This window comes from Heterodontus francisci, chromosome 4 (genome assembly GCF_036365525.1).
Source record: "Heterodontus francisci isolate sHetFra1 chromosome 4, sHetFra1.hap1, whole genome shotgun sequence".
NCBI lineage: Eukaryota > Metazoa > Chordata > Chondrichthyes > Heterodontiformes > Heterodontidae > Heterodontus > Heterodontus francisci.
Genome location: NC_090374.1, coordinates 104,802,313 through 104,829,494, shown reverse-complemented (window position 1 = coordinate 104,829,494; position 27,182 = coordinate 104,802,313). Strand labels below are relative to the sequence as shown.

General features: G+C 42.9%; 1 protein-coding gene across 2 annotated transcripts in view; it reads right to left on the bottom strand.

The window, feature by feature from the left end:
• Positions 1 to 27,182, bottom strand: part of lmnb1 (lamin B1) — an 84,235-nt gene that overhangs the window by 32,771 nt on the left and 24,282 nt on the right. The window contains exons 1-2 of one of the 2 annotated variants that reach the window (XM_068029949.1): positions 16,476 to 16,586; positions 6,541 to 6,697 (exon numbers count right to left, since the gene is read on the bottom strand). In XM_068029949.1, coding sequence (XP_067886050.1) covers positions 6,541 to 6,697; positions 16,476 to 16,510 — 192 coding nt within the window. In that variant the 5' untranslated portion in view covers positions 16,511 to 16,586. Of the gene's footprint in view, positions 1 to 6,540; positions 6,698 to 16,475; positions 16,587 to 27,182 lie in introns of those variants that run through there. The other variant, XM_068029948.1, reaches the window with a different exon arrangement.

Here is a 27,182-nt window from a genome sequence, read left to right as displayed (position 1 = left end):
ACCGGAGCACTAAACGTTCCTACCCATTGATCACTTCTTACTGACCAAACGCATACACATCTGCTCTAAACCAAGGATTAATGTTTGACTTATAGTTGTTCAGTATTCTACATAGTTATCCCAGTATAAAAAGGAATACTGAAGGATGATCAGCCACTGGTTGTGAAGATAAAGAAAACACTGAGCAAAAGAGAAGTTTAGAGTAGTGGTTCTTAAACTGGAGTCTGCATAATAATAATAGTGCTGGGCTTTTGCTGAATATATATTTTGCAACAGTGGCAAAGGGACATCTGATAATAAAATGCAGCACCAAAATTACTATCAAATAATAAAAATTGTATAATGATTTACAATAGTCAGCACTGAAGAAGACTATGTTGCCTTTTCATCTTGAAAACAGTAGTTTGCAATTACTACTGGGGGTTTTGTGGGGGTGGGGGGGGGGGGGGCATGGTGGGGAGGGTGGTGACCATGCACAAGCTGCAGCTGGGAGGTGGGCTTGGTGCAAGTTAAGAGGCAATGATGTGCAGTGCAGAGTGAGTTGGCTGTTACACCCAGGAGGGCAGCACCCATGAAGGTATGCAGAGAGTGGCACAAATATCGCCAGTAGGTGGGCACCAGAAAGTTGATAGATAATGGTATATGTTGTGTCTCTAATGCTCCAATTGACATGGGATGGGGGAAATTGCAAAATTCTAGACCTTCAGTGGGGAAAAAGAAATTAGGCTATATTAGTCCAGAATTTATTATTTTTGATGTTAAAATCAGATTCTAAAGTTACGACTTCACCTGAAGCTATGGACAGTGCTGAGTGCAGAAGCAGGAAACAAGAGCAAAGTACAAAGAATTATATAATGTATCATGGGCTTACAAATTTTAGCAGACAGATCAAAGAAACCTGCGAAACTACAGCAACAAGGCATAATACAGCAGGATTATAAAAGATAAAATCAGAAGAATTCTTTCCAAAAAAAAAAAAAACTGATTCAAGAAAATTCAAATGACAAACACATCAATTCCGTAAAAGGCCCTGAAAGCATCCTTAGGAATTGCGGATTGCTAAAAAGAAGAAAATCCCTCTCAGAGAGCAGCTGATCCTTCCAGCTTCTGTAGAAATTGCAAAGTAATGATGACAGCACAGAAGTCCAAGACCATACCACTTTTGAATGGATTGGCATCCTTCCATCTGCAAAAGATGGACATGCAGCAAACAATCCATTTAGGTGAGGTGTCTTTTCTTGGTGCACCTTTGCTGATGGCTGTGAAGGACAATCCTGGAGAGGCAGGTTTTGCCACAAGTATCGCGTGTGAAGCTGCCAAGTGACACTGAGTTGTTGTTTTTGATGTTGGTGCCTGTTGCCAAGCTACTGTCACAACTGGTCATTGTGGTGGTAGTGTACACCAGTCCACAGGATGTATCATCATTTCCCTCTTTCACCAGCTAGTGACTCCCAGGTGTGATAGTCAACATTTTAGGGCCTTTATGTCACACTTACAAGCATCCTAGAAGTGGAGCTTTGGACGCCTCACTGGTCATCCGGCCCCAACCATCTCAACATACAGAAAGTCCTTGGCTATGCGACTGTCTTCCATTCTGTGGACGTTTCCATCCACCGAAGCCCCCTCTGTTTGATTAGTGTCAATACACTTGGGAGCTCTGCCTTTGAGAAGATTGCCCGCATTTGTGATTTTGTCCTGCCAGGATATACCCATAATGCACTGCAAGATGGAAATTGAGCTTCTTTTCCTGGTAGCTCTAAGGTGCCCATGTTTCACAGCCATACAGCAAGGTGCTGAGAACAGAGGCCTTACAAACCATTAGCTTGGTGCTCAAGGTCAGGTTGGTGTTATCCCATGCACATTTCACAAGTCGGCCAAAAGGTGGTAGCTGCTTTCCCTATGCGTGTATTGAGCTTTGCATCAAGGGAAAAATTGTCTGTCACCATGGACCCAAGGTAGCAGAATGTACTAACCACTTCCACTGGGGCATTATTTATTGCGATCAGGGGCAGCGATGCAACACCTTGTCCCATTACCACAGTTTTCTTGACCCTTAAAGTCAAGGAGAACAAATTACGGGCATGAGAGTGACAATCCATGAGTCTTTTCCATGTGAGTGACAAGCACAGCATCAGCGTACGGGAGTTCTCTGCTCAGGATACCATGTGTTTTGGTCTCTGTTTTCAGGCCTCGATAGAGCTTGCCATCTGACCTAGTGTGCAAGTAGACTCCTTCCATATCTGCAGAGAAGGCAAAGGTCAGGAGTATGGAGAAGATGCTAAAGAGTCAGGGCTAGAACACAACCCTGTTTCACTTCATTCTTCACTCTGAAATAGTCACAGGTAGAGCCATCAAACTGTACAGTGCAGTGCATGTTGTCATGGAAGGAGCAAATGAGACTAAGGAGCTTCAGTGGACAGCCAATTTTTCCCAAAATCTTGTAGAGCCCTGCTCTGCTGACTATGTTGAATGCCTTAGTGAAATCTACAAAAGTAAGATAAAGGGGTATACTCTGTTTCCTATGCCTCTCTTGTAGTTGGCATATGATGAAGATCACTGTCCACAGTAGATCGCCAAATGAGAGTTAGTAGAATAGAGGAACCGGCACAGTGGCGCAGTGGTTAGCACCGCAGCCTCACAGCTCCAGCGACCCGGGTTCAAATCTGGATACTGCCTGTGTGGAGTTTGCAAGTTCTCCCTGTGTCTGCGTGGGTTTCCTCCGGGTGCTCCGGTTTCCTCCCACAGCCAAAAGACTTGCAGGTTGATAGGTTAATTGGCCATTATAAATTGCCCCTAGTATAGGTAGGTGGTAGGGAAATATAGGGACAGGTGGGGATGTGGTAGGAATATGGAATTAGGGTAGGATTAGTATAAGTGGGTGGTTGATGGTCGGCACAGACTCGGTGGGCCGAAGGGCCTGTTTCAGTGCTGTATCTCTAAAAAAAAAAAATGTCAATTGCCAAAACTGTCAATTACCAGAACGGACAATGGGTGAGGAAATATTTAAGTTACTACATTATTTTATGGAATTAGAATCACATAAGTGGGAAAACAGCGTCGCAGCTTGCACAGCCCGTGCTGCTGCTATGATAGGCAATGGGAGTGGCGCTATTGCAAGAATAGCTGCAAATCCAAATGTAATCATGACACATGGTATGTTGCAACACCAAGCTCTTGCTTCAAAAAGAATGAAACCAAAAATTACATGCTGTGTTAAATGCAGCTGTGAATTTGTGTCAGTTTGCAAGCAGTGTTCAGAAACGAGAACGAAAAAAAATTGATTCACACTAAAGTATGAGTGTTATCCTGTGGTAGAGTCCTCAAAAGTTTAGGCTTTGTAAAGTGCTGCTGACTTCTCTTTCTGCACACAATCCTACATTAGCTGAACACCTCTATGACCAACAGTGTCTGCCCTTGACATCAAGGCAGCATTTGACACAAGTGTGGTATCAAGGAGTTCTAATAAAATTGAAGTCATTGGAAATGGGGGGTGGGAAATGGCTTCACCAGCTGGAGTCATAACTAGCATGAAGGAAGCTGGTTGTGGCTGTTGCAGGCCAATCATCTCAGCCTCAGGATGCTGCTGCAAGAGATCCTCAGGACAGTATCCTAGGTCCAACTGCCTTCAGCTATTTCAATGACCTTCCTTCCATCACAAAGGTCAAAAGTGGATATGTTTGCTGATGATTGCACAGTGTTCAGTTGCATTCACAACTCCTCAGATACCAAAGTAGCCTGTACCTGCATGCAGCAAGACTTGGACGATAAATGGCAAGTAATATTCACACCACCCAAGTGCCAGGCAAAGACCATCTCGAACAAGAGACATTAACCATCCAGTAACATTCAACGGCATTCCCATCGCTGAATCCCCCACCTTCAACATCCTAGGAATTGCCATTGACTAGAATCTTAACTGGACTAGTCATATGAATACTGTGACTACAAATGCAGGTCAGAAGTTGGAAATTCTCTGGCGAGTAACTCACCTCCTGACTCCCCAAAGTCTGTCCACCATCTACAAGGCACAAGTCAGGAGTGTGATGGAATACTCTCCACTTGCCTGGATGGGTGCAGCTTCAACAACACTCAAGAAGCTCAACACCATCCAGGATAGTGCAGCCAATTTCATCAGCACCCCATCCACAATCTTGAACATTTCCCCCTTCCACCACCTGCACACCATGGCAGCAGTGTACACCATCTACAAGATGCACTGCAGCCAAGCCTTCCAAACCTGCAACCTCTACCACGGAGAAGGACAAGGGCAGCAGATGCAAGGGAACACCACCACCACCTGGGAGTTCCACACACCATTCTGACTTGAAACTATATCGCCGCACCTTCGCTGTCGCTGGGTCAAAATCCTGGAACTCCCTTCCTAACAGCACTAATGGTGTACCTACACCCAAAGGACTGCAGCGGTTCAAGGAGGCAGCTCACCACCATCTTCTCAAAGGCAACTGGGGGATGGGCATTAAATGCGCACCTAGCCAACAATGCCTACACCCCCCAAGCAATTTTTTTTTTTTAAAAAGCCTCCTTCAACAACTTCTTCCAAACCACCGACCTCTACCAGCTAGAAGAACAAGGGCAACAGGCACGGACCAACACCATCACCTGCAAGTTTCCCTCAAGTCACGCACCATCTGACTCGGAAATACAATTGTAATTCCATCACTGTTGCTTGATCAAGATCCTGGAACTCCTTCCCTAATGGCACTGTGGGTGTGCAGTGGTTCAAGGCGCCAACTCACCGCCACCTTTCAAGAGCAATTCGGCATGGGAACTAAATGCTGGCCTTGCCGGTGATGCCCATGTTCCATGAATAAAAAAGCAATTCTGGATAATGAAAGCTGTATACCTTGCTGACATTTTAACCTGTTAAATGCACCATGTAAGAAGGAAAACAACCATACTCAAAACATGAGTGACAATACTGAAACATTTCAGAAAACGGAAATTTAGAAAACCAGACTGAGCAATGAAGCTTCAGATTATCTTGCTACTGATTGAATTTCTGCATGCAAAGTGACAGCCTGAGTGAGAGAAAGGAAGGATCATTGATCACCTTGCAACATTGACAAGAGTACTTCAGTGTTTATTTGAAAATATAAACACATAAGTACAACTGGGTTTGAGACTCATTTTCAATTTTTGTTCAGTCATCATCTTGCCTAAGTGGGAAAACAAAAAGAGAGGAGCTGGTAGAACTGTCCTGTCACTGTTCGCTGAAAATTAAGTTTCAAAAACAAATGCCTTCCCAATTTTGGCCATCTGTTGCTATGAAGTATCCAGAATTGGATGAAATAAAAGGTGTTGCAGAAAAGCACTATAGATCATCTTACTAACACATGAAAAGCAATGGCCATCATACTCAGTATTTCATACCCATCTGAAGAGGGGGAGAATTTAAAAAAAAGACACTGTAGCTTTCAGCAAAAAAGTCTCAAGAATAAAACACTGTGGGGTGAAAGGGAATGCATTGTTACCTTTTCCAATGTGTGAAACATAACTGTCTTGATTGCTGCCATAGCAGATAAAGTATAGGCCCCATCTGGAAGTGGAGAATGATGGTGTGCATCACACCAAGCATTAACGAGACTTTACAGCAAAAAGCAGACCCATCCACACGTCTACGTAAATACTGGTTTTCTTTAAAGTATTAATACACCCTTTACAGGCAGCATTTTCAGGAGTCATGATCCATTTGAAAAGGGATCCTTCAGCCAAAGAAGGTTGAGAACCACTTGTTTAGAGCATGTTCAACAAAACCCCCAACTTCAAAGATGCAAATTTTGAGCTGGTTTATGTCTTGCAAAAAAGATTTTTTTTTTAAAAAAAAGATCAATCTTGCATACCCTGAATGGACAGCGATCATAAATTCATAAGAGGTTGAACTTCATTTACTATTTGTTGTGTATACATGTGAACAGTTAAAGCCAGCCAACGTGAACAGTTAGAGCCAACCAATGTGTGTTAAATGAATTTTCAGATGATAAATCAAGCTATTCTGTATGCACAACTTTCAAAGAATTCTGGCTGGAATCCACTGTGAAGCGATCAATAATTTGAGAACGTTATTGCATTCAGTTTTCAACACAAGTCAACTCAAAGTGAACAACTTGTAGACTTCAAGTGCAGACAGTTCAGCCTTCAAAATTTAGTTCGGTGACATTCAGCAATGTTAACTTGGGATACACGCAATGGGATTTAAACCATATATTTGGCTTCCTTGCTACACAGCAGCTTGTCCCATAAAAACAAAAGAAATTGAATGAAAAAAAAAGGTGTTGCAGAAAAGCACGATAGATCATTTTATGGACACATGGAAAGCAATGGCAATCTTACCCAGTATTTCATACCCAACTGAAGAGGGGAAAGAAAAAAACACTGTAGCTTTCAGCAAAAAAAAGTCTCAAGAGTAGAACACTGAGGGAGAAAGGGAAGAAAAGACACCTCTGAAAACAAGAGTTTTGACAGTGAAGTTGCAGCCTGGCAGAATTCAAGGATTTTCCAGTACAACAGTCATAATGCTACCTTTGAAAGACGAGCCTGCAAATCCTCAACTTCTTCCTCAAGGGTGTCCTTTCCTGCCAATGCAGTGGCTAGGCTAGCCTCCTTGGAATGAAGCGCAGTTTCAAGATCTTTAACGCGAAGCTGGGCCCCATGAAGATCAGATTCTTTCTTGGTGAAACTGTTGGAAGACCAGAGAAAAAATTCAAACTTGAATTTCTTGCCCCCTAGTTGACCAAATTTAGAACCAGTGCTTGTTTAGAGATACTGCACTGAAACATGCCCTTCGGCCCACCGAGTCTGTGCCGACCATCAACCACCCATTCTATAGTAATCCCTATTCCTACTGCATCCCCACCTGTCCCTATATTTCCCTACCACCTATCTATACTAGGGGCAATTTATAATGACCAATTTACCTATCAACCGGCAAGTCTTTTGGCTTGTGGGAGGAAACCGAAGCACCCGGAGAAAACCCACGCAGACACAGGGAGAACTTGCAAACTCCACACAGGCAGCACCCAGAATTGAACCTGGGTCGCTGGAGCTGTGAGGCTGCGGTGCTAACCACTGCGCCACTGTGCTTGGTCACAGATATTAGAAACAGCAATTAGGCATTGACTGCAATATGGTTTCCTAGAATCATTTAGACACTTCTTGCAAAGTTAGTTATGATCAAATAAAGTCACATCATCTAAAGGAGAGAGGGAGGATTAAGCATTAATGGAAAGTTAGTTTTAAAAGAATGCTTGTGTCTAGCATTGCTCTATTCTTGGCACAATAAACAAAATGATGCATGCTTCAATTTTACTGTACTTCAAAATTCAATTTTTTACTTTACAAAACATTAAATGCAGAGAAGTTTCTCAGTTGCAGTAAAAACACAAATTGGATAGAAAGAAAAATGTTTCAATAGTATAGTTCCAAATATTGGAAGAGAATGGAGAGAAAATACACAAAAGTACATTCTTAAAGAGAACTGAGTAACTCAAATGTGACACAAAAGTATTTAGATAAGCACTTGAAATGCCATAGCATACAAGGTTACAGGCCAAGTGCTGGAAAACAGGATAAGAATAGTTAGATGCTTGATGGCCGGCACAGACACAGTGGGCCAAAGGGCCTGTTTCTGGACTCTATGCCTCTCACATCCTTTAATTTATTTCACTATATAGCAACTTAAAATAGAATCAATTGGACATATTTTGTTTAAGCCACAAACTCAAGGCATGCCAATTAAATATTCTGAAGCAAAGGAAGCAAGGTTTAACCAAGAATTCATTTAGAAATTGTTATATTTTGCATGCAGCCTTAAAATAAAATTATACATCCAGCACAACAACTGCAAATGGAAGATAATTTGTTAAACTAGGAAATCAGCATATGGACTTAAACCAGATATTTTAAATTGGCATAAGAGATCCATGACAGAGGCCACAAAATTCCACAGACAGCAGTCCAGGTGATTGGATAGTGCTAAGGGATACTGTGGGCACAAAGAGTATGCAGGTTCAGTGGGAAGGCAGCTAATTTTCATTGATTTGTTCGTGGGATGTGAGTATCACTCGTAAGCACATTTGTTGCCCATCCCCAACTGCCCTCGAGAAGGTTGTGGTGAGTTGCCGTCTTGAACCTCTGCAGTCCACACTGTGTAGATACACCCACTGCACTGTTGGGAGAGTTTTCCAGGTTTTTGATCCAGCAATGGCGATATAGTTCCAAATCAGGATGGCGTGTGGCGTGGAGAGGAACTTGTAAGTGCTGGTGTTCCCATGTGTCTGCTGCCCTGTCCTTCCAGGTGGTTGAGGCCACAGGTTTAAAAGGTGCTGTCGAAGGGAGTTTAGCGAGATGCTATCGTGCATCTTGTTTATGGTATATACTGCTGCCACTGTGCGCCGGTTGTGGAGGGAGTGAATGTTTAAGGTGGTGGCTGGGTTGTCAATCAAGCAGGCCACTTTCTCCTGGATGGTGTTAAGCTTCTTGGGTGTTGGAGTTGGACTCATCCAGACAAGTGGAGAGTATTCCATCACACTAAAATAAAAAGCAAAATACTGCGGATGCTGGAAATCTGAAACACAAACAAGAAATGCTGGAAATACTCAGCAGGTCTGGCAGCATCTGTGGAGAGAGAAGCAGAGTTAATGTTTCAGGTCAGTGACCCTTCATCAAAACTGGCAGATATTAGAAATGTAGAAGTTTTTAAGCAAATAAAGCAGGGGTGGGGCAAGAGATAACAAAAGGACGTGTTGATAGGACAAGGTCACAGAACAACTGACCAGAAGGTCATGGAGCAAAGGCAAACGGTGTGCTGAAAGGCAAAGCATTAGTACAGAGAGAGGGTGTTAATGGACAGAAAACTGAGCAGCCTGGCCCCAAGCACAAACATGAAAAAAAGTGAGTAGACACAGTAGAAACAAACTAAAATAAACATAAAAAAGAACTAAAAATAAAAAAGGGGAGCCCGTCATGCTCTGAAATTACTGAACTCTATGCTCAGTCCGGCAGGCTGTAGCCTGCCTAATCGGTAAATGAGGTGCTGTTCCTCAAGCTTGCGTTCACTAGAACACTGCAGCAATCCCAGGACAGATGTGAGCATGAGAGCGCGGGGGCGGGTGAAGTGTTGAAATGGCCAGCAACTGGAAGCTCGGTGTCATGCTTATAGATGCTTCCAGACCCCGAACTTCCGGTTGCTGGCCATTTCAACATTCCCCCTCAGTGTTCTCATGCTCACATCTCTGTCCTGGGATTGCTGCAGTGTTCCAGTGAACCTCAACACAAGCTCGAGGAACAGCATCTCTTACCGATTAGGCACGTTACAGCCTGCTGGACTAAACATCGAGTTCAATAATTTCAGAGCATGACAGGCCCCTCTTTTTATTTTTACTGTGTTTATTTTATTTTAGTTTGTTTCTACTGTGCCTACCCAGTTTTTTTTCATGTTTGTGCTTGGGGCCAGGCTGCTCAGTTTTCTGTCCATTAACACCCTCTCTGTACTAATGCTTTGTCTTTCAGCACACCATTAACATACCATTTGCCTTTGCTCCATGACCTTCTGGTCAGTTATTCTGTGACCTTGCCCTATCAACGCCTCTTTTGTTACCTCTTGCCTCACCCCCACTTTATTTGCTTAAAACCTTTTACATTTCTAATATCTGCCAGTTCTGATGAAGGGTCACTCACCTGAAATGTTAACTCTGCTTCTCTCTCCACAGATGCTGCCAGACCTGAGTATTTCCAGCATTTCTTGTTTGTATCCCATCACACTCCTGACTTGTGCCTTGTAGATTTGGACAGGTTTTGGGGAGTCAGGAGGAGAGTTACTCACTGCAGAATTCCCAGCCTCTGACCAACTCTTGCAGCCACAATATTTATGTGGCTGGTCCTGTTCAGTGTCTGGTCAATGGTACCTCTCCAGGATGTTGATGGTTGGAGATTCAGTGACAGCAATGTCATTGAACATCAAAGGGAGTCAGTTAGATTCGCTCTTTTTGGAGATGAAACTGTCTGGCATGAATGTTACTTGCCGCTTATCAGCCCAAGCCTGAACGTTATCCAGGTCTTGCTGCACGTGGGCACAGACTTTGTGTCTGAGGGATTGCGAATATAGTGTTCAGTACCAATCAACAAGCAATCCCACTTTGACTTTATGATAGAGGGAAGGTCACTGATGAAGTAGCTGATAATTGAGCCTAGGACACTACTCTGAGAAACTCCTGCATTGATGTCCTAGGGCAGATTATTTCTGAGCAAGTGCTGCTTGATAGCACGGTCAACAACACCTTCCATCACTATGATGGAGAGTAGACTGATGAGGTAGTAATTGACCAAATTGGAGTTGACCTGAGCAACTTCCCATATTGTCAGGTAGATGCCAGTGTTGTAGCTGTACTGAAACACAAGTCATACGAACATAGGAAGATAGGAACAGGAGTAGGCCATTCAGCCCTTCAAGCCTATCTCGCCATTCAATGAGATCATGGCTGATCCACGGCCTAACTCCATATACCCGCCTTCGGCCGAAATCCCTTAATATCTATCTCGGATTTAAAATTAACTGTTCTAGCTTCAACTGCTGTTTGTGGGAGAGAGTTCCAAACCTCTACCACCCTTTGCGTGAAGAAGTGCTTCCTAACATCTCTCCTGAATGGTCTGGTCTTAATTTTTAGACTATGCCCCCTAGTTTTAGAATCTCCAACCAGTGGAAATAGTTTATCTTTATCTAGCCTATCTTTTCCTGTTAATATCTTGAAGACTTCGATCAGATCATCCCTTAACCTTCTAAATTCTAGCGAAAACAGGCCTAATTTGTGCAACCTCTCCTCGTAACTTAACCCCTGTAGTCCAGGTATCATTCTTGTAAACCTACGTTGCACTCCCTCCAAGGCCAATACATCCTTCCTAAGGTGTGGTGCCCAGAACTGCACACAGTACTCCAAGTGGGGTCTAACCAGGGTTTTGTACAGCTGCAGCATAACCTGTGTCTTTATACTCCAATCCTCTAGATAGCTCTATAAAGGCTAACATTCCATTAGCCTTTTTGATTATTTTCTGCACTTGCTCCTGGCATTTTAAAGATCTATGCACCTGAACCCCTAAGTCTCTTTGGACATCCACTGTACTTCCCATTCAGAAAGTACCCTGCTCTATCCTTTTTTGGTCCAAAATGAATAATCTCACACTTGCCCGCATTGAAATCCATCTGCCACAGTTTTGCCCACTCACCTAGTCTGTCAATATCTCTTTGCAATTTTATGCTATCATCTAGACTGTCTACAATGCCGCCTAACTTTGTATCATCAGCAAATTTGGATATATGACTTACTATGCCATCATCCAAGTCATTAATGAATAATGTGAATAATTGAGGCCCCAACACAGATTCCTGCGGAACACCACTAGTCACATCCTGCCAATCGGAGTACTTACCCATTATCCCCACTCTCTGGTGCCTACCACTCAATCAACTTCCTAACCATGTCAATAATTTGCCCTCAACTCCATGGGCTTCTACCTTAGTTAACAGTCTCTTATGTGGGACTTTATCAAATGCCTTTTGGAAGGCCATATAAATAATATCCACAGACATTCCCCTGTCCACTACCTTAGTCACCTCGTCAAAAAATTCAATGAGATTTGTGAGGCATGACCTTCCCGTCATAAATCCACACTGGCTGTCCCTGATTAACTGAAATTTTTCTAGGCGTTCAGTCACCTTATCCTTGATTATAGACTCTAGCAATTTGCCCACCACAGATGTCAGGCTAACTGGTCTGTAATTTCCTTGGTTCCCCCTTTCACCCTTCTTAAAAAGTGGAGTGACATGTGCAACTTTCCAATCCACAGGGACCACTCCTGAATCTAGGGAACTCTGAAAGACTGTAGTTAGGGCATCTACAATGTGCTCCCCTACTTCCTTTAACACCCTCGGATGGAAACCGTCAGGTCCTGGGGATTTCTCACTCTTTAGTTCCATTAATTTCCTTGTTACTGATGTTTTACTTACATTAATTGTATTAAGTGCCTGTCCCCTATCGGCTATTAATTTTTTTTCGGAACTTCCGGCAAGTTATCCTCCTTTTCAACTGTAAATACTGAGACAAAGTAATTGTTCAACATGTCTGCCATTTCTCCATTATCAATGACAATATCTCCATTTTCAGCTTTTAGTGGGCCTACATTGCTCGACTGCCCGCTTTCCCTTTATGTAACTATAAAATTTCTTCTGATTGATTTTGATGTCCCTTGCAAGTTTCCTTTCATAATCTCTTTTAGTAGCTCTTATAAGCTGCTGTGAGACCCTTTGCTGGTCTTTGTATCGATCCCATTCGGCCGGATCGGTGCTGCGTTTTGCATTTCTGTGAGCCCTTTCTTTTTGTTTTATGCTATCCCTAATCTCTTTAGTTGTCCATGGCTGTTTTTTCTGTGAAGTGGAGCTTCTTCCTCTCAGGGCTATATACTCGCTCGGTATTTTGTGAAATGTTTGTTTAAATATTCTCCACTGTTCTTCAGTCGTTTGACCCATTAACAGATCTATCCAGTTTACCATGGACAGTCTCTGTCTCATCCCGGTAAAGTCAGCCTTACCCAAGACTAAAATTCTAGTAGCTGATTCGTGCTTTTCACTTTCAAACGCTACCTTGAATTTGATCATGTTGTGATCACTATTTGATAAATGTTCACGAACAGTTAGGCTGCTAATTAAATTTGGCTCATTACTCATAACTAAATCTAATATTGCCAGTCCCCTTGTTACATCTAGGACATATTGCTGTGGGAAACTATCCCGGGCACATTCCAGAAATTCACTACCTTTCTGACAGGTGCTAGTCTGCCTCTCCCAATCTATGTGTAAGTTAAAAACCCCCATTAATACTACTCTGCCTTTGTTACACACTTGCCTAATTTGTGCATTTATACAATCTAACACCTCAGAACTGCTACCAGGGGTCTATACACAACACCTATTACAGTTTAGATCCTTTTCTGTTCCTCAATGCCACCCATAAGGTCTCCACTGGATGCTTTCCCCTCATTATATCCTCCCTCACCAATGAGGTGATATTATTTCTAATCAGTAAGGCTACTCCACCCCCTCTGCCATTTTCCCTGCCCCTCCTGTAAACTTTATAACCAGGTATATTTAGTTCCCAGTCCCGACCATCCTGCAGCCACGTCTCCACAATGGCCACCACATCATAATCTTCCATTTGAATTTGCGCCTACAGCTCATCTAATTTATTCCTTACACTCCACGCATTTGTATATAGAACTTTTATTTGGGCTATACCCCCTAACCTGTCCCTCAGCACTGATGCTTTATTCACCTGTTTATTATTTCTCTCTTCTAGTTTAACCAGTATACTACTTGCAGTTTGGTAACAATCAGCCTCGCCACTAACCTACACTCCTACCTTCTCCTTTAACTTCCTGTTTTTCCATGCAACTGAACCCTTCCCGCCCCCACTATTTAGTTGAAAGCCCTAGTTATGCGATTCGCCAGGTCTCTGGTCCCAGCATGATTCAGGTGGAGCCCGTCCCATCGGAACAGCTCCCTCCTTCCCCAGTACTGGTGCCAATGTCCCACGAATTCGAACCCATTTCTCCCACACCAATCTTTAAGCCACGCATTTACCTCTTTAATCTTACTGACCCTTTGCCAATTTTCTCGTGGCTCAGGTAGTAATCCGGAGATTATTACCGTTTCGGTTCTGCTTTTTAATTTAGCCCCTAGCTACTCATATTCCCTCAGCAGAACCTCCAACCTCATTCTACTATATCGTTGGTAACTACATGGACCACAGCAACTGGACCTTTCCCCTCCCACTCCAAGTTCCTCTGCAGCCCAGATGAGATATCCCGAACCCTGGCACCAAGTAGGCAACAGAGCTTTCAGGGCTCTCGATCCTGGCCACAGTGTCTATGTCCCTAACTATACTATCTCCGATTGCGACTACATTTCTCTTTTCTCTCCCCACTTGAATGTCTCTCTGTACCATGGTGCTGTAGTCAGTTTGCTCATCCTCCCGACAGTCCCTGCTCTCGTCCACACAGGGAGCAAGAATCTCGAATCTGTTGGACAAGGACAATGGCTGAGGCTCCTGTAGCACTACCTCCTGGATCCCTCTACCTGCCTCACTCATAGTCACACCCTCCTGTTCCTGACCACTGGCCGAATTCAAGGTAGTTAATCTAAGGGGTGTGACTGCCTCCTGAAAGTCTACAGTCCTACGGCCAAGATTTTGTTCACATCAGTTCTGATGAAAGGTCACAGACCTGAAGTGTTAAACTCTGCTTCTCTCTTCACAGATGCTACTTGACCTGCTGAGCATTTCCAGCACTTTGTTTTTATTTCAGATTTCCAGCATCTGCAGTATTTTGCTTTTATTTAATAAATCTGCCATTAGCTTATCTATTACAGTATTACTCACATCTATCTTTAATGGGCCCACATTTCAGTCACTTGAATATATTTGTTAAAAAAAACTTATTAGCCTTTTATACTACTTGCAAGTTTTTCCAACCATATTCCTTTTTGTAGTTCATCCTTGCTTTGAAGTTCAGCATTCCCACTTTAAAAATGAATACTGGTCAAAACAGAATTGTTGGTATTAGTCATCTCACTCAAATTACTTTTTTAACTAACTAGTTGGAAATGTCAATTAAATGTCAAATTATTTCTTATATAAATCAATTAAGATTTTGAAGCATGGTTCAGGAGCTTCTTGATGAAGAATCCAACTAAGGCTGTCAAACTGCAAATGCAGATTAATCGTTCTTTGTTCCAACAATCTATGGTCAATTCCAACCATGTATGTCAAATTATAGGCATAATAATTTTTCTCAATTTAAGTAGAGCCAATTCTCGCACATCACAATTGAGCTGCATATGAAAGTATCCATGTTTATTCTGCAAATACATTATTAAACTCAACCAATTTTCCCCAAGTTATTGCCAACTGATTCATGGCCAAAAATAAAAACTGCTCAAAAATGGTCTCAGTCCAACTTTCATCAATATTCTTTCATATTCTTACTAGTCAATTAACGAGAAGCAAGTTAATTTCACACAAGAGTCACCAAAACATTGGCTTGCTTACACAGAGCCTTCCACTGCCAGTAGTGACAGCACTTTTAGCAAGTGCAAGCAATCAGCTGTCATTAAAAAACTTTCATTTTCCATGCTGTTGAATTCTCGTCAGCTTCTTTGAATGGATAGGTTGGTCAACTATTTTCCACCAGGAAAGATTTTTTAAAAACAGCCGACTTTGCACCAGTTGCAGTGTCATTGTAGATTAATGATAACATATTCTGTTGCTTCCAGACAGCTGACTTGTATGGCCAGTCTGTACTGTGATCTGCAAGATATAGTGTGGTTTTTAACATACTGAAAAGAAATCTGCAATTATGATACAGTTTTTATAGTGGCATGAGGCATCATATTGGACTATAATCCAAAACCATTCAGAATGACTAACCATATTTCCTCCTTTTACATTTATTTTATTTCAGTTTATATTTAGTGATAAACTGACGTGTGCACATTAAATCTGTGGCCAACAGTTCTAAGAATGCAAGCTGCTGTAAACAAAATAATTACTCCCTAAAGCTCGGATTCACAGTTTAGAAACTTATGAAATTTATGCAATCAAGTTATAAAAAGAGAGACTGGGTGGTAGCACGGGTTAAGCGCGTCCTCCTTGAATCTTTGACACCCAAATTCAAATACAAAAACAGGTGGGTTGAAGTTTCCACTCGTAAAGAGTTTGTTTGAAACAAATGGTATTAGGGCATTCTCAGCCCAGTTCCCAGACTACTGGATTAAAGCACACACAACCCATGATTCTATATACTCAACAGCCCAAAAGCAGGACTGTGGAAATGTAAACATTTAAACTGCATTAATATAAAATTAAATCTCAATTACTAAAAGGTTAGAGTCACTTGATCCAGAACTGAAAACAATCTGGCAGTTGATGACACCCGCAGTAATTGGGACCAATCCTTCTCTACTTGGATGGGGAAAGGGGCTAAGATTTTCTGCTGAACTTTGATGGCCTTCATATGAAAAAGCACATTCAAGGTAATCAATCTTTGACTGCAGATCACAAAATTCAACTGCATCAAGAATGTAATGGTTAGTTATCAAATAGAGAGACAGTTTATGAAACAGAAATAGGTTATGGTAAGTGTGTAGTGCAATTCACAAAAAAACAAACCTGTTAAAGCATTAGTTAACTTATTTGATGTTTTTTTTGTTAAGTATTAAAACTTTTAGCAAGCAATTATCCACAAGCTGTACTACTGTAGCCAGCCATTGTGCATTGCCCAATAGCCTTTGCATCAAGTTCTGCAACAGCCTTGCTACAGTGTTGATTTCCAGCATCCGCAGTATTTTGCTTTTATATTATTGTATATATCAATGCTATTTTCCCCCTTTTGGTTTTACTTCGGATACTCACCTACGTAAAACTTTCTCACATCTTTCTTGTGACATGATTCCAAGTGAAAATTAATCATCCATCCGAAGAACATTTAAAAACCGATCTCCAAACAGCTTAGCAAGGAACTGAACAACTACTTCCTTCCTATTTCTACAATCAGCATCTGCCTGCCTATCTTGCATTCAGATTTGCCTAAATAAGCAACCAAAAAATTACTCCCAAGTAGCCATGTGATCACAAGATGAACACAGGTGAAGGCCATCCAGTCCATCGCAGCTCATCAATCCAGAAATCAAACGAGTCAAAGGTTTTTGCTTCCATTACTTTAGGAGACCACTCGGATGTGCTTCCTAGCACCTTGCCTTAAATTCCCCTTTCTCCAATTTCAAACTAGTTCGAGTATCCTGTGTGCTTAAGATGGCTCCTGGGCACTCAGCTCCCTTGGGAGCTCCTCACTGTTCACGTCTATCCGTGGCTATCTGCTGCTCTTTCTCCCCACTAAATCCTCTCCTCTGCTGTTTAAGTTCCCCCGTTCTAACAGTGGGTGCATTTTTAGCCCAAACTTCAAGTTAACTGTTCGTTTAAACAGCCTCTGTCTCATGGTATAAACCACATTCCCCCAACTGTACCTTGTAGCTCTGGATAAGACCTGAATGTGTTTTTTTCCCTCAAATCTGGCTTCACTGGACATCAAGATCATATTTCTGCGCTGGACTACATTGGAAAAAAATGTAAGACTCTGCTTCCATCTATAATCTGCTGCCTTTTGTTTTTCTGATCTGCGAGCTGTGGAAAAGATCTGGGAAAATCTAGATCTAGAGTTTCTTTGAAACATCGATTCAAATTTCTGGACTACACTGGTTAAGATGCAATACCCAACTTTGTCTCTGAATTGCTGCTCTGTTGTGATATATAAAAGTAATTTTGATCAGTTTACTGCCCTTCCCCCACCACTTCCATGATGAGAGACTTCAATCTCCTGCTGAACCTGTGACTGGTTATACTGTTTTATCTGCTTCAGCCTATTCCTGGCCAGAAACTCACTCGCCTGCGCCAAGTCCACTCTTAGGCAACCTACAGTCATCTCAGATTGACTACGAGGGGATAGTAGCTGCAGGGTTCGAGGGATGGTGGTGACAACTTGGAGGTGGGAAGCAGCGGCCTGTAGCTGCTCTCTTCGCACAGCTGGAGGACAAGATCATACCTACTTTTGTGCCAATCTTGGGCCCTGCGAGTTGGTGCCTTCAATATTATCAAGAGCTAGCGACTAAGGGAGTAAACCCAACAAAATCTGGAGGGGAGTCCCATTAGACAGCTCGTGTTTCCCTCAAGTTATCACCTTCCAGAAAGTATCCCAGCATATGGAATAGTTTAGGTCAGATGGTTTCACAGGTCGGCGCAACATCGAGGGCCGAAGGGCCTGTACTGCGCTGTAATGTTCTATATCTTTGGGGCAGGGCTCAAGATTAACCCTGCCTATGCCATTAGTATCCTGCATATTGTAGATGGCCCCTCCCAAATTAGCTTCTGAAGGGTAGAAAACCCCAGGTTTATTCAGAGAACTTTTTTTTTTGGGATGTGGATGTCGCTGGCTAGGCCAGCATTTGTTGCCCATCCCTAACGGCCCTTGACAACTGAGTGGCTGGCTAGGCCATTTCAGAGGGCATGTAAGAGTTAACCATATTGCCGTGGGTCTGGAGTCACATGTAGGCCAGAACAGGTAAGGACAGCAGATTTCACTTCCTAAAAAGAACATTAGCGAACCAAATGGGTTTTTAATGACAATGATAGGTTCATGGCACCATTACTGAGACTAGCTTTCAATTCCAGATTTTTATTAATTAAAAACAGAAAAACAAATTGCTGAAAATAATCAGCAGATCTGCCAACACCTATGGAGAGACAAACAGGGTTAATGTTTCAGGTCGATGACCCTGCGTGAGAATGGTTGAGTCAGACTTTATTTTTTTATTTATTTAGAGATACAGCACTGAAACAGGCCCTTCGGCCCACCGAGTCTGTGCTGACCATCAACCACCCATTTATACTAACCCTAGGTTAGGGCGGCACAGTGGCGCAGTGGTTAGCACCGCAGCCTCACAGCTCCAGGGACCCGGGTTCGATTCCGGGTACTGCCTGTGTGGAGTTTGCAAGTTCTCCCTGTGTCTGCGTGGGTTTTCTCCGGGTGCTCCGGTTTCCTCCCACAAGCCAAAAGACTTGCAGGTTGATAGGTAAATTGACCATTATAAATTGTCACTAGTATAGGTAGGTGGTAGGGAAATTTAGGGACAGGTGGGGATGTTTGGTAGGAATATGGGATTAGTGTAGGATTAGTATAAATGGGTGGTTGATGTTCGGCACAGACTCGGTGGGCTGAAGGGCCTGTTTCAGTGCTGTATCTCTAATCTAATCTAATCCTACACTGATCCCATATTCCTACCACATCCCCACCTTCCCTATATTCCCCTACCACCTACCTATACTAGGGGCAATTTACAATGGCCAATTTACCCATCAGCCTGCAAGTCTTTGGCTGTGGGAGGAAACCGGAGCACCCGGCGGAGCTCACAGGGAGAACTTGCCAACTCCACACAGGCAGTACCCAGAACTGAACCCAGGTTGCTGGATCTGTGAGGCTGCGGTGCTAACCACTGCGCCACTGTGCCGCCCCCTGTGCCATTGGTTTGCTCATTTTTGATCCACAGTGATTTGGCATTCAAGTCTTAATCTACCATTGACACAAGCAATCCCTTTCCACTTCACAGCTATATCTACAAAATGTTTCCTTTCAACGTGCAGTATTTTGCACTTATCTGTATTGTACTTCACTGGTCACTAACTCACTCATTTTATATTTTAGCTAACAAGTCTTGTAGGTCCCCAACTAGATTGTTTCTACGCCCATCCAGTTTATTATCCTCAACTTAACTAGTGCGCACTAAAATAAAAGATAAATACTGTGGATGCTGGAAATCTGAAACACAAACAAGAAATGCTGGAAATACTCAGCAGGTCTGGCAGCATCTGGAGAGAGAAGCAGAGTTCATGTTTCAGGTCAGTGACCCTTCTTCAGAACTGAAGACCTGCTGAGTATTTCCAGCATTTCTTGTTTTCATTAACTAGGGTGCATTTGGTTTGTAAATTCATTAATATAGATTATTAAGGACTTCAAATCACACCTCCCATCCCCAAAATATAATCCATTGAGTACCTCTCTCTGTCCAGACATTATCTTTCTGCAAACAACTGCTGTTTTCTTTAGCCAATTCTCTACCCATACCCAGGTTCTACCTTGGAAGACTGCCTTGCGATGCTGCTGGAATTCATAAAAACATTCAATAAAAGCTGCTTAAGAAATTTAACGACACATCATATGGATTTCCAATCAACATCAGCTGGTTCACTAACATGATTTAGTAAAGGAAATCTGCCTTCCAGTCTGGCCTACATGTAACTCCGGACCTACAGCAATGCGGTTGACTCTTCGTGGCCAATGAAATGGCCTAGCAAGGCACATAGTTGTATCAAACTTCAAACACTTCAAGGAGGTTTCCATTTCTAAACCATGTTAGCTTTTATGTGAAGCATAATGCCTACACACAAATCCTTGAGAAACAGATTTAATTCCCCCCCCCCCTACTCAATACAGATAAAAAAGGATACATTCCTCATATTTCAAAAGTGAATAATTGGACACAGTTTTCAATTTGATATCAAGTTTTGTTTGCATCTTTAGAGCTTTTCCATTGCCTTCTTTCTCTTAGAACTTAAAAAAATATATATAAATTTCAGCTATATGCTCGTTTCCTCCACTCCAGGTCCCCTTTACACCTTTTAACAGAGTTCTGCACACTTCTGAAATGTTCGCTGGTTTTACTTGAAAATTTCTTTTGACTAAGTTATTTAATCTATTTGGCCTCTCTGCCTCCAACCTCGATCAAGTAGAACCATAGAAAAGTTATGGCACAGAAGGAGGCTATTCAGCCCATCATGCCTGAGCCAGCTGAAAAAACCTAGCCGGCTAATCTAACCCCGCCTTCCAGCACTTGGTCTGAAGCCTTGCAGGTACAGCGCTTCAGATGCAGGTCCAGGTAACTTTTAGATGAGTTGAGGGTTTCTGCCTCCACCACCGATCCGGGCAATGAATTCCAGACACCCACACCACCCTCTGGGTGAAAACGTTTTTCCTCATGACCCATCTAATCCTTCTACCAATCATTTTAAATCTGTGCCCCCAGGTAATTGACCTCTCCGCTAGGGGAAACAGGTCCTTCCAGTCTATCTAGGCCCCTCATGATTTTGTATATCCTCAGGTCACCCCTCAGCCTCCTCTGTTTTAAGGAAAACAAGCCTAGCCGACCCAATCGTTCCTAATAGTGAGGACTTTCAAGCCCTGGCAATATTATTGTAAATCTCCTCTGTACTCTCTCCAGAGCAATTATGTCCTTCCTGTAAGGTGGTGACCAGAACTGCATGCAAGACTTCAGCTGTGGCCTAATCAACATTTTACACAGTTCCATCTTTACATCCCTGCTTTTGTATTCTATGTCTCAGCCAATAAAGGAAAACATTCCATATGCCTTCTTCACTACTCTATCTACCTGTCCTGCCACTTTCAGGCTCCTGTGGATATGCACTCCAAGGCATCTCACTTCTTCTACCCCTCTCACTATCCTCCTGTTTATTGTGTATTCCCTCACTATATTTGCCCTCCCCAAATGCATTACCTCACACTTCTCTGGATTGAATTCCATTCGCCACTCTTCCACCCATTCAACCAAATTACTGATATCATTCTGGAGTCTATAGCTATCCTCTTCACAGCCAATTTTTGCGTAATCAGCAAATTTCCCAATCATGCCTCCTACAGTTAAGTCCAAATCATTAATATATACCACAAACAGCAAGGGACCCAGCACCGAGCCCTGTGGAACACCACTGGAAACAGCTTTCCATTCGCAAAAACATCCGTCGACTACTACCCTTTGTTTCCCGTCACTGAGCCAATTCTGGATCCAACCTGCCACTTTCCCCTGCATCCCAAGGGCTTTCATTTTACTGACCTGTCTGCCATATGGGACCTTGTCAAATGCCTTACTAACATCCATGTAGACCACATCCACTGCACTAACCTCATCAATCCTCCTCTTTACTTCCTCAAAAAATTCAATCAAGTTAGTAAGACACAACCTTCCCTTAACATATGCATGCTGACTATCCCTGATTAATCCATGCCTACCTAAGTGGCAGTTTATCCTCTCTCAGAATTGATTCTAATAATTTGTCCACCACTGAAGTCAGACTGACCGGCCTATAACTACTTGAACTATCCCTTGCACCCTTTTTAAACAATGGTGCAATGTTCACAGACCTCCAATCATCTGGTACCTCGACTGTATCTAATGAGAATTTGATGATCCGCAGAGCATCCCACATTTCTTCCCTGGCTTCCTTTAACAATCAGGGGTACAATCCATCCGGCCCTGGTGATTTATCCACTTTCAAGGATGTCAGACCCTGTAGTAATACCTCTCTCATTATGTTTATCTTATCTAATACTTCACACTCCTCTTTAACTACAATATCTGCATCAACCCTCTCCTTTGTGAAGACAGAGAGAAAGTACTCATTAAGAACCCTGCCCACATCTTCTGCGTCCACGCACAAGTTCCCTTGTACATCTGTGATAGACCTTACCCCTTTTCTTAGTTATCCTCTTGCTCTTAATGTACTGATAAAACATCTTGGGGTTTTCCTTGATTTTACCTGCCAATATTTTTTCGTGTCCTCTTAGCTTTCCTAATTTCCTTTTTTACTTCACCCCTGCACTTTCTACACTCCTCTAGGCTTTCTAAAGTGTTAAGTTTTTTGTGACTGCCATAAGCTTTCTTTTTCTGCTTTATCTTACCCTGTAAGCTACTAGATAACCAGGGGGCTCTAGATTTAGCAGTACCACCCTTTATCTTTGTGGGGACATGCCTACACTCTACGTACAGAATCTCAGTTTTGAATGCCTCCCACTGGTTTGCCACTGATTTTCCTTCAAGTAGCTGTATCCAGTTCACTTTCACCAGGTCACCTCTGTTTCGTAAAATTTGCCATCCCGCATTCAGAACTTTTACTTCCGTTTTATCTTTGTCCTTTTCCACGATCATGCTGAAACTAACTGTATCATTGTCACTATCGCCAAAACAGTTACCCACTGCTACTTCATCCACTTGTCCAGCTTCATTGCCGAAGACTAAATCTAGAATTGCGCCCCCTCTCATTGGACTGGTTACGTGCTAGCTAAAAACGCTCTCTTGAATGCAGTTCAAGAAATTTTGTCCCTGTACCCTTCACACTGTTTATATCACAGTTGATACTGGGATAATTGAAATCCTCCACTATTATTGCCCTATTGTTTTTACACTCAAATTTGCCTACATATTTGTTCTTCCATCTCCCCCTCACTATTTGGGGATCTATAGTACACTCCTAGTAGTGTGCCCACCCCTTTTATTTGAGCTCAACCCATATGGCCTCATTTGATGATTCATTTAGCAGATCATCCCTCCTCACCTACAGGTCCGCTCCTGTCTGCTGCTCTCCCGAAAGGCAAGACTCATCTGTTCAAGATCGATCTCTGGTCAGTCACCAACAATATCTTCTGAAACTGCGACCACAACAACAAGCGGCACACCTTCAGTTACGTTTGGCAGTGAACTACACCATCCTCCACTAAGATCAGAGCACAAGTGTGCTGGTAATGGAACAAGGTTTGGACTAGGAATCTAAAGCAAACTAGTTCAAATCTCACCATGACTATTTGAATTTGTTCTGAAAAAAACAAATAAAAACAGACATCAGTAAAAGTGACCATGTAGTCAGTCGCCAGATGGTTGTAAGCACCCAACTGACTCACCAATGTCCTTTCGAAGGAAAGCTATCATACTTAACCAGTCACGCCTGTGATTCCAGTCCAACACCAATGTAGTTGATTCAAACTGCCCTTTGAATTGGCTGAGCAAGCCAGGCACGCAATTGTATCAAAACACTCAACATGTGGACTGCAGCACTTCAAGAAAGCATCAGCCTCTGCTCCATGATAACTTCAGAATCTGAAGGCCATGGGTGCAAGCCCTGTTCCAGAGACATGAATATTAGGCCGACATCACGATGCTGCACTGAAGGAGTACTGAAAGAATAGTGTTGCATACAATGGAAGCAAGAAGTGGCATAGGGACAGAGCAATTGAGTGGGCAAACTATGGCAGGTGATCTCATTGCTGCTGGCAGGATTTCTTTTAATTCTTTCATGGGATGTGGGCATCACTGGCAAGGCCAGCATTTGTTGCCCATCCTTCATTGCCACTGATAACTGCCCTCTGAAAAAGCCTAGCAAGCCATTGAGTTAAGAGTCAACCACATTGCTGTGGGTCTGGAGTCACATGTAAGCAGACTAAAGGCCTTTTACCCGACCCAAACCAGACAGGTTCTGACATGTGTTGGGTTCAGATCGGGTCAGGCCCCTCTCCCGGGTCCGGCTTTCGGGCTCGGGTCGGGTTGGGCATACACGGTATGAGCTCTGCTGGTCAAGTATTAAAATTTTTTTTTAAACCTGAGCTGGGAGTCCGGGACGTCAAGCAGGGAAACTGAGTGTGCGCAGTGAGCAGGTGATGTCACTATGACATCATCACACACGTGCTGAAGCTTCGTGGAGCTTCCCAGTCGGAAGGCAAGTAAAGAGATGGTCAAGTCGAGTCGGGGACAGGGCGAAATTGGAGGGACTCTGGCCAGGTTGGGCTCGGGTCCGCTGTGGATCGGTCGGGTTCAAGTCAGGTTCTTTTTCCCGACTTGAGCAAGCCTTTAGGCCAGACCAGCCAAGGACAGCAGATTTCCTTCCCTAAAAAATAGTGAACCAGATGGGTTTTTATGACAAGTGACGATAGTTTCATGGCACCATTCTGAGACTAGCTTTCAGTTCCAGATTATTTTTTTGTAATTCCTTGAATTTTTTAATTAATTGAATTTAAATTCAACCAACTGCCATGGTGGGATTTGAACCAGTGTCCCCAGGGCATAGCCTAGGCCTTTGGATTACTAGTTCAGTGACATTACCACTACACCAACACCTCCTACAGCTTTTCTCTACAACAGTAACACTTCAATAGCTGTCAGGCACATCAAGACATCCAGAGCTCTTCACGACTTTTGCTTGGTTTCCCCCTCTCTCATTTGCCCCAGCCACCCTTAAACTCCCTCCTTAAAACCCTTCACTTTTCCACTGCTCCTTTAAAAGCCCATCTCCAACCAGGCATTTGGTGACCCCTCCCAATCTCTCTCCAGCTTAGCAGCAGTCTCAGTCTTTCTCCTGCCGCCCCCACCGCTGCCAAAATGCTTCATATAGAAATACTTTAAAAACACATTTAAAAGACATTATAAACGCAGCTGGTTAGTGCTCTCAAATCAGTACTGTTACAGCCAGGTGAGGAGGAGGTCCTTCCTCTTTGACCACAATAGGGTTTATTCCTTTTTAAACAGTGGATGTGCTTACCCCCTCAGTATTTTCACCTTTTCCCTTTGTTGAGATCATGAAAGAACCAAATCGGACAGATTTTCTTGAGTTAAACAAGTGGTGAGTTTATTATACTTAATTTACACCCAGTCTAAATAAAAAAAAAAGGCTACACATTCACACACACCCACACAAATAGATTAGATTGAGAAGTAGATTTGTGGTTGGATTAGAGTCCAGAATAAATAAAAAAAATAATACACAGTCCGGTTTAGCCTCCGGCTAAAGTTGTATCCTTGAAGTCCCTGGCTGGTCGAAGTATACTTTGTGGCTGGCCCACTTGGCACAGGGTTTTCTTGGAGGCAGGCTTGAAGGTGGCCATCTTCCTGTGGTGTTTGTCTGTAGCAATCTTTAGGCTTAGAGCGCATCCAAGGGAAACTCCTAGCTTTCACAGAGATGGACAGTCTGTCACATGACTGCCTCAGTGTATTCGCTGGAACATTCTAATAAGATTCAAGGTTAGGAGTTTGCATCTCAGGCCTCAGGATGCCAATATCTACACTTGGAGGGGTTTGTCCTTTCAAAGTCAATGTGTCAGGATGCCCTTGAATGTTGTGCTAATGACAGCAATCTTGGATAATTCAATCACTAGAGCAAGCTGTTTTGAGTACAGGCTCATCAGACATATGTCTCCAGTTGGGAGGCCTTGGAATGTGTAAGCTGTTCAAATGCAAATTGCAGTGGCCATCTCGGCTGCCAGTTTTTTTTTAAAGTTAACTGTAGGATTTTTTTCATTAAAAGTTTAATGTAAGTTTCTAACCTATGTATTAATATCCCTCATTTGGCACTACTGCACCTGTACTGGGCTTCCAAAAGACAAGAGCACAAGTCTACTTTTTCCATTTTCAAATGTACATTTGGGAGCTTCACCTTACCATTTGCTACATTTATAGTATGACTAAGGCAAGACTAATTGAAGACTTACCAGTATACAAAAGCAAAATACTGCTGATGCTGGAAATCTGAAAGAAAAACAGAAAATTCTACAAATAGTCACCAGGTCTGACAGCACCTGGAGAAAGAAACACAGCTAATGTTTCAGGTCAATGACCTTTCTTCAGAACTAAAAAAGTTAAGAGATGCAACAGGTTTTAAGCAAAAAGGCAGGGAAAGTGGGGAGAACAAAAAGGGAAGGCCTGAGATCAGGTGCAAGACAGGTAAGATTTAATGGAAAAAAGGATGATTGTGAAAGGCAAAAGGGGATGAGAATGGGTCAAGTAAACAAAAAATGGTTATTAGGAAGTACGAACGGGAAAAGCAGAATCTTCAGCTGCCATTCAAAAAAAAAAAGGGGCAGAGCTTATGATCTAAATCATTGAACTCAATGTAGAATCTGGAACCTTCCACAACAGTGCTTCTGATTGGTCTTACCTCATCCTCAATGAGGATTTGACCACCACCCTCTATGTTTGACAAGGCCCTTGACCAGCTCCATTCCATTTCCCACATTTCTCCTTCCCCCCTCAGAACCACAATAGGGTTCCCCAATCCTCACTTTCCACCTCATCAGCCTCCACATTCAACAGATCTTCTTCTCTCATTTCCACCTCCTCCAATTTGATGCCACCAAATACATCATGCCCTCCCCTTTCAGCATTCCAAAGGGAGCATTCTCAACACCTTGGTCCACTCCTCAATCAGCCCCTCCCATGATAGCCTCCTTTCTCACTGTTCAATACTGTAAACACTCCTTCCCAGTTAAACAGCAATTTACTTGTACTTGCAATTTAGTATACTGTATTCACTGCTCATAATGCAGTCTCCTCCACATTTTGTGGGGGGTGGTCAAACTCAGACTGGGTGACCACTTTGCAGAACACCTTCAAGCTGCAAGCGTGACACTGAGCTTCGAGTCCACTCCAATCCCACTTTGACCTCTCTGTCCTTGTCCTCCTATGCTGTTCCACTGAAGCTCAATGGAATCTAGAGCAACAGCAGCTCACCTTTTGATCAGGCACTGTTTGGTCCAGAAGACTCTAAGAGTTTAACAATTTCAAATCATAACCTCTGCCCCATTTCTTTTTAGGACAGCATCTATTGACTATTCTGCTTTTCCCATTTACACCTTTCGAGAGCTGTCCTTGGTTTCTTCACTTATCCCATTACCATCTCCTTTTGCCTTGTACCATCATTTGTCATTTAATCTCTCTCACCTTCCACCCTATCAGA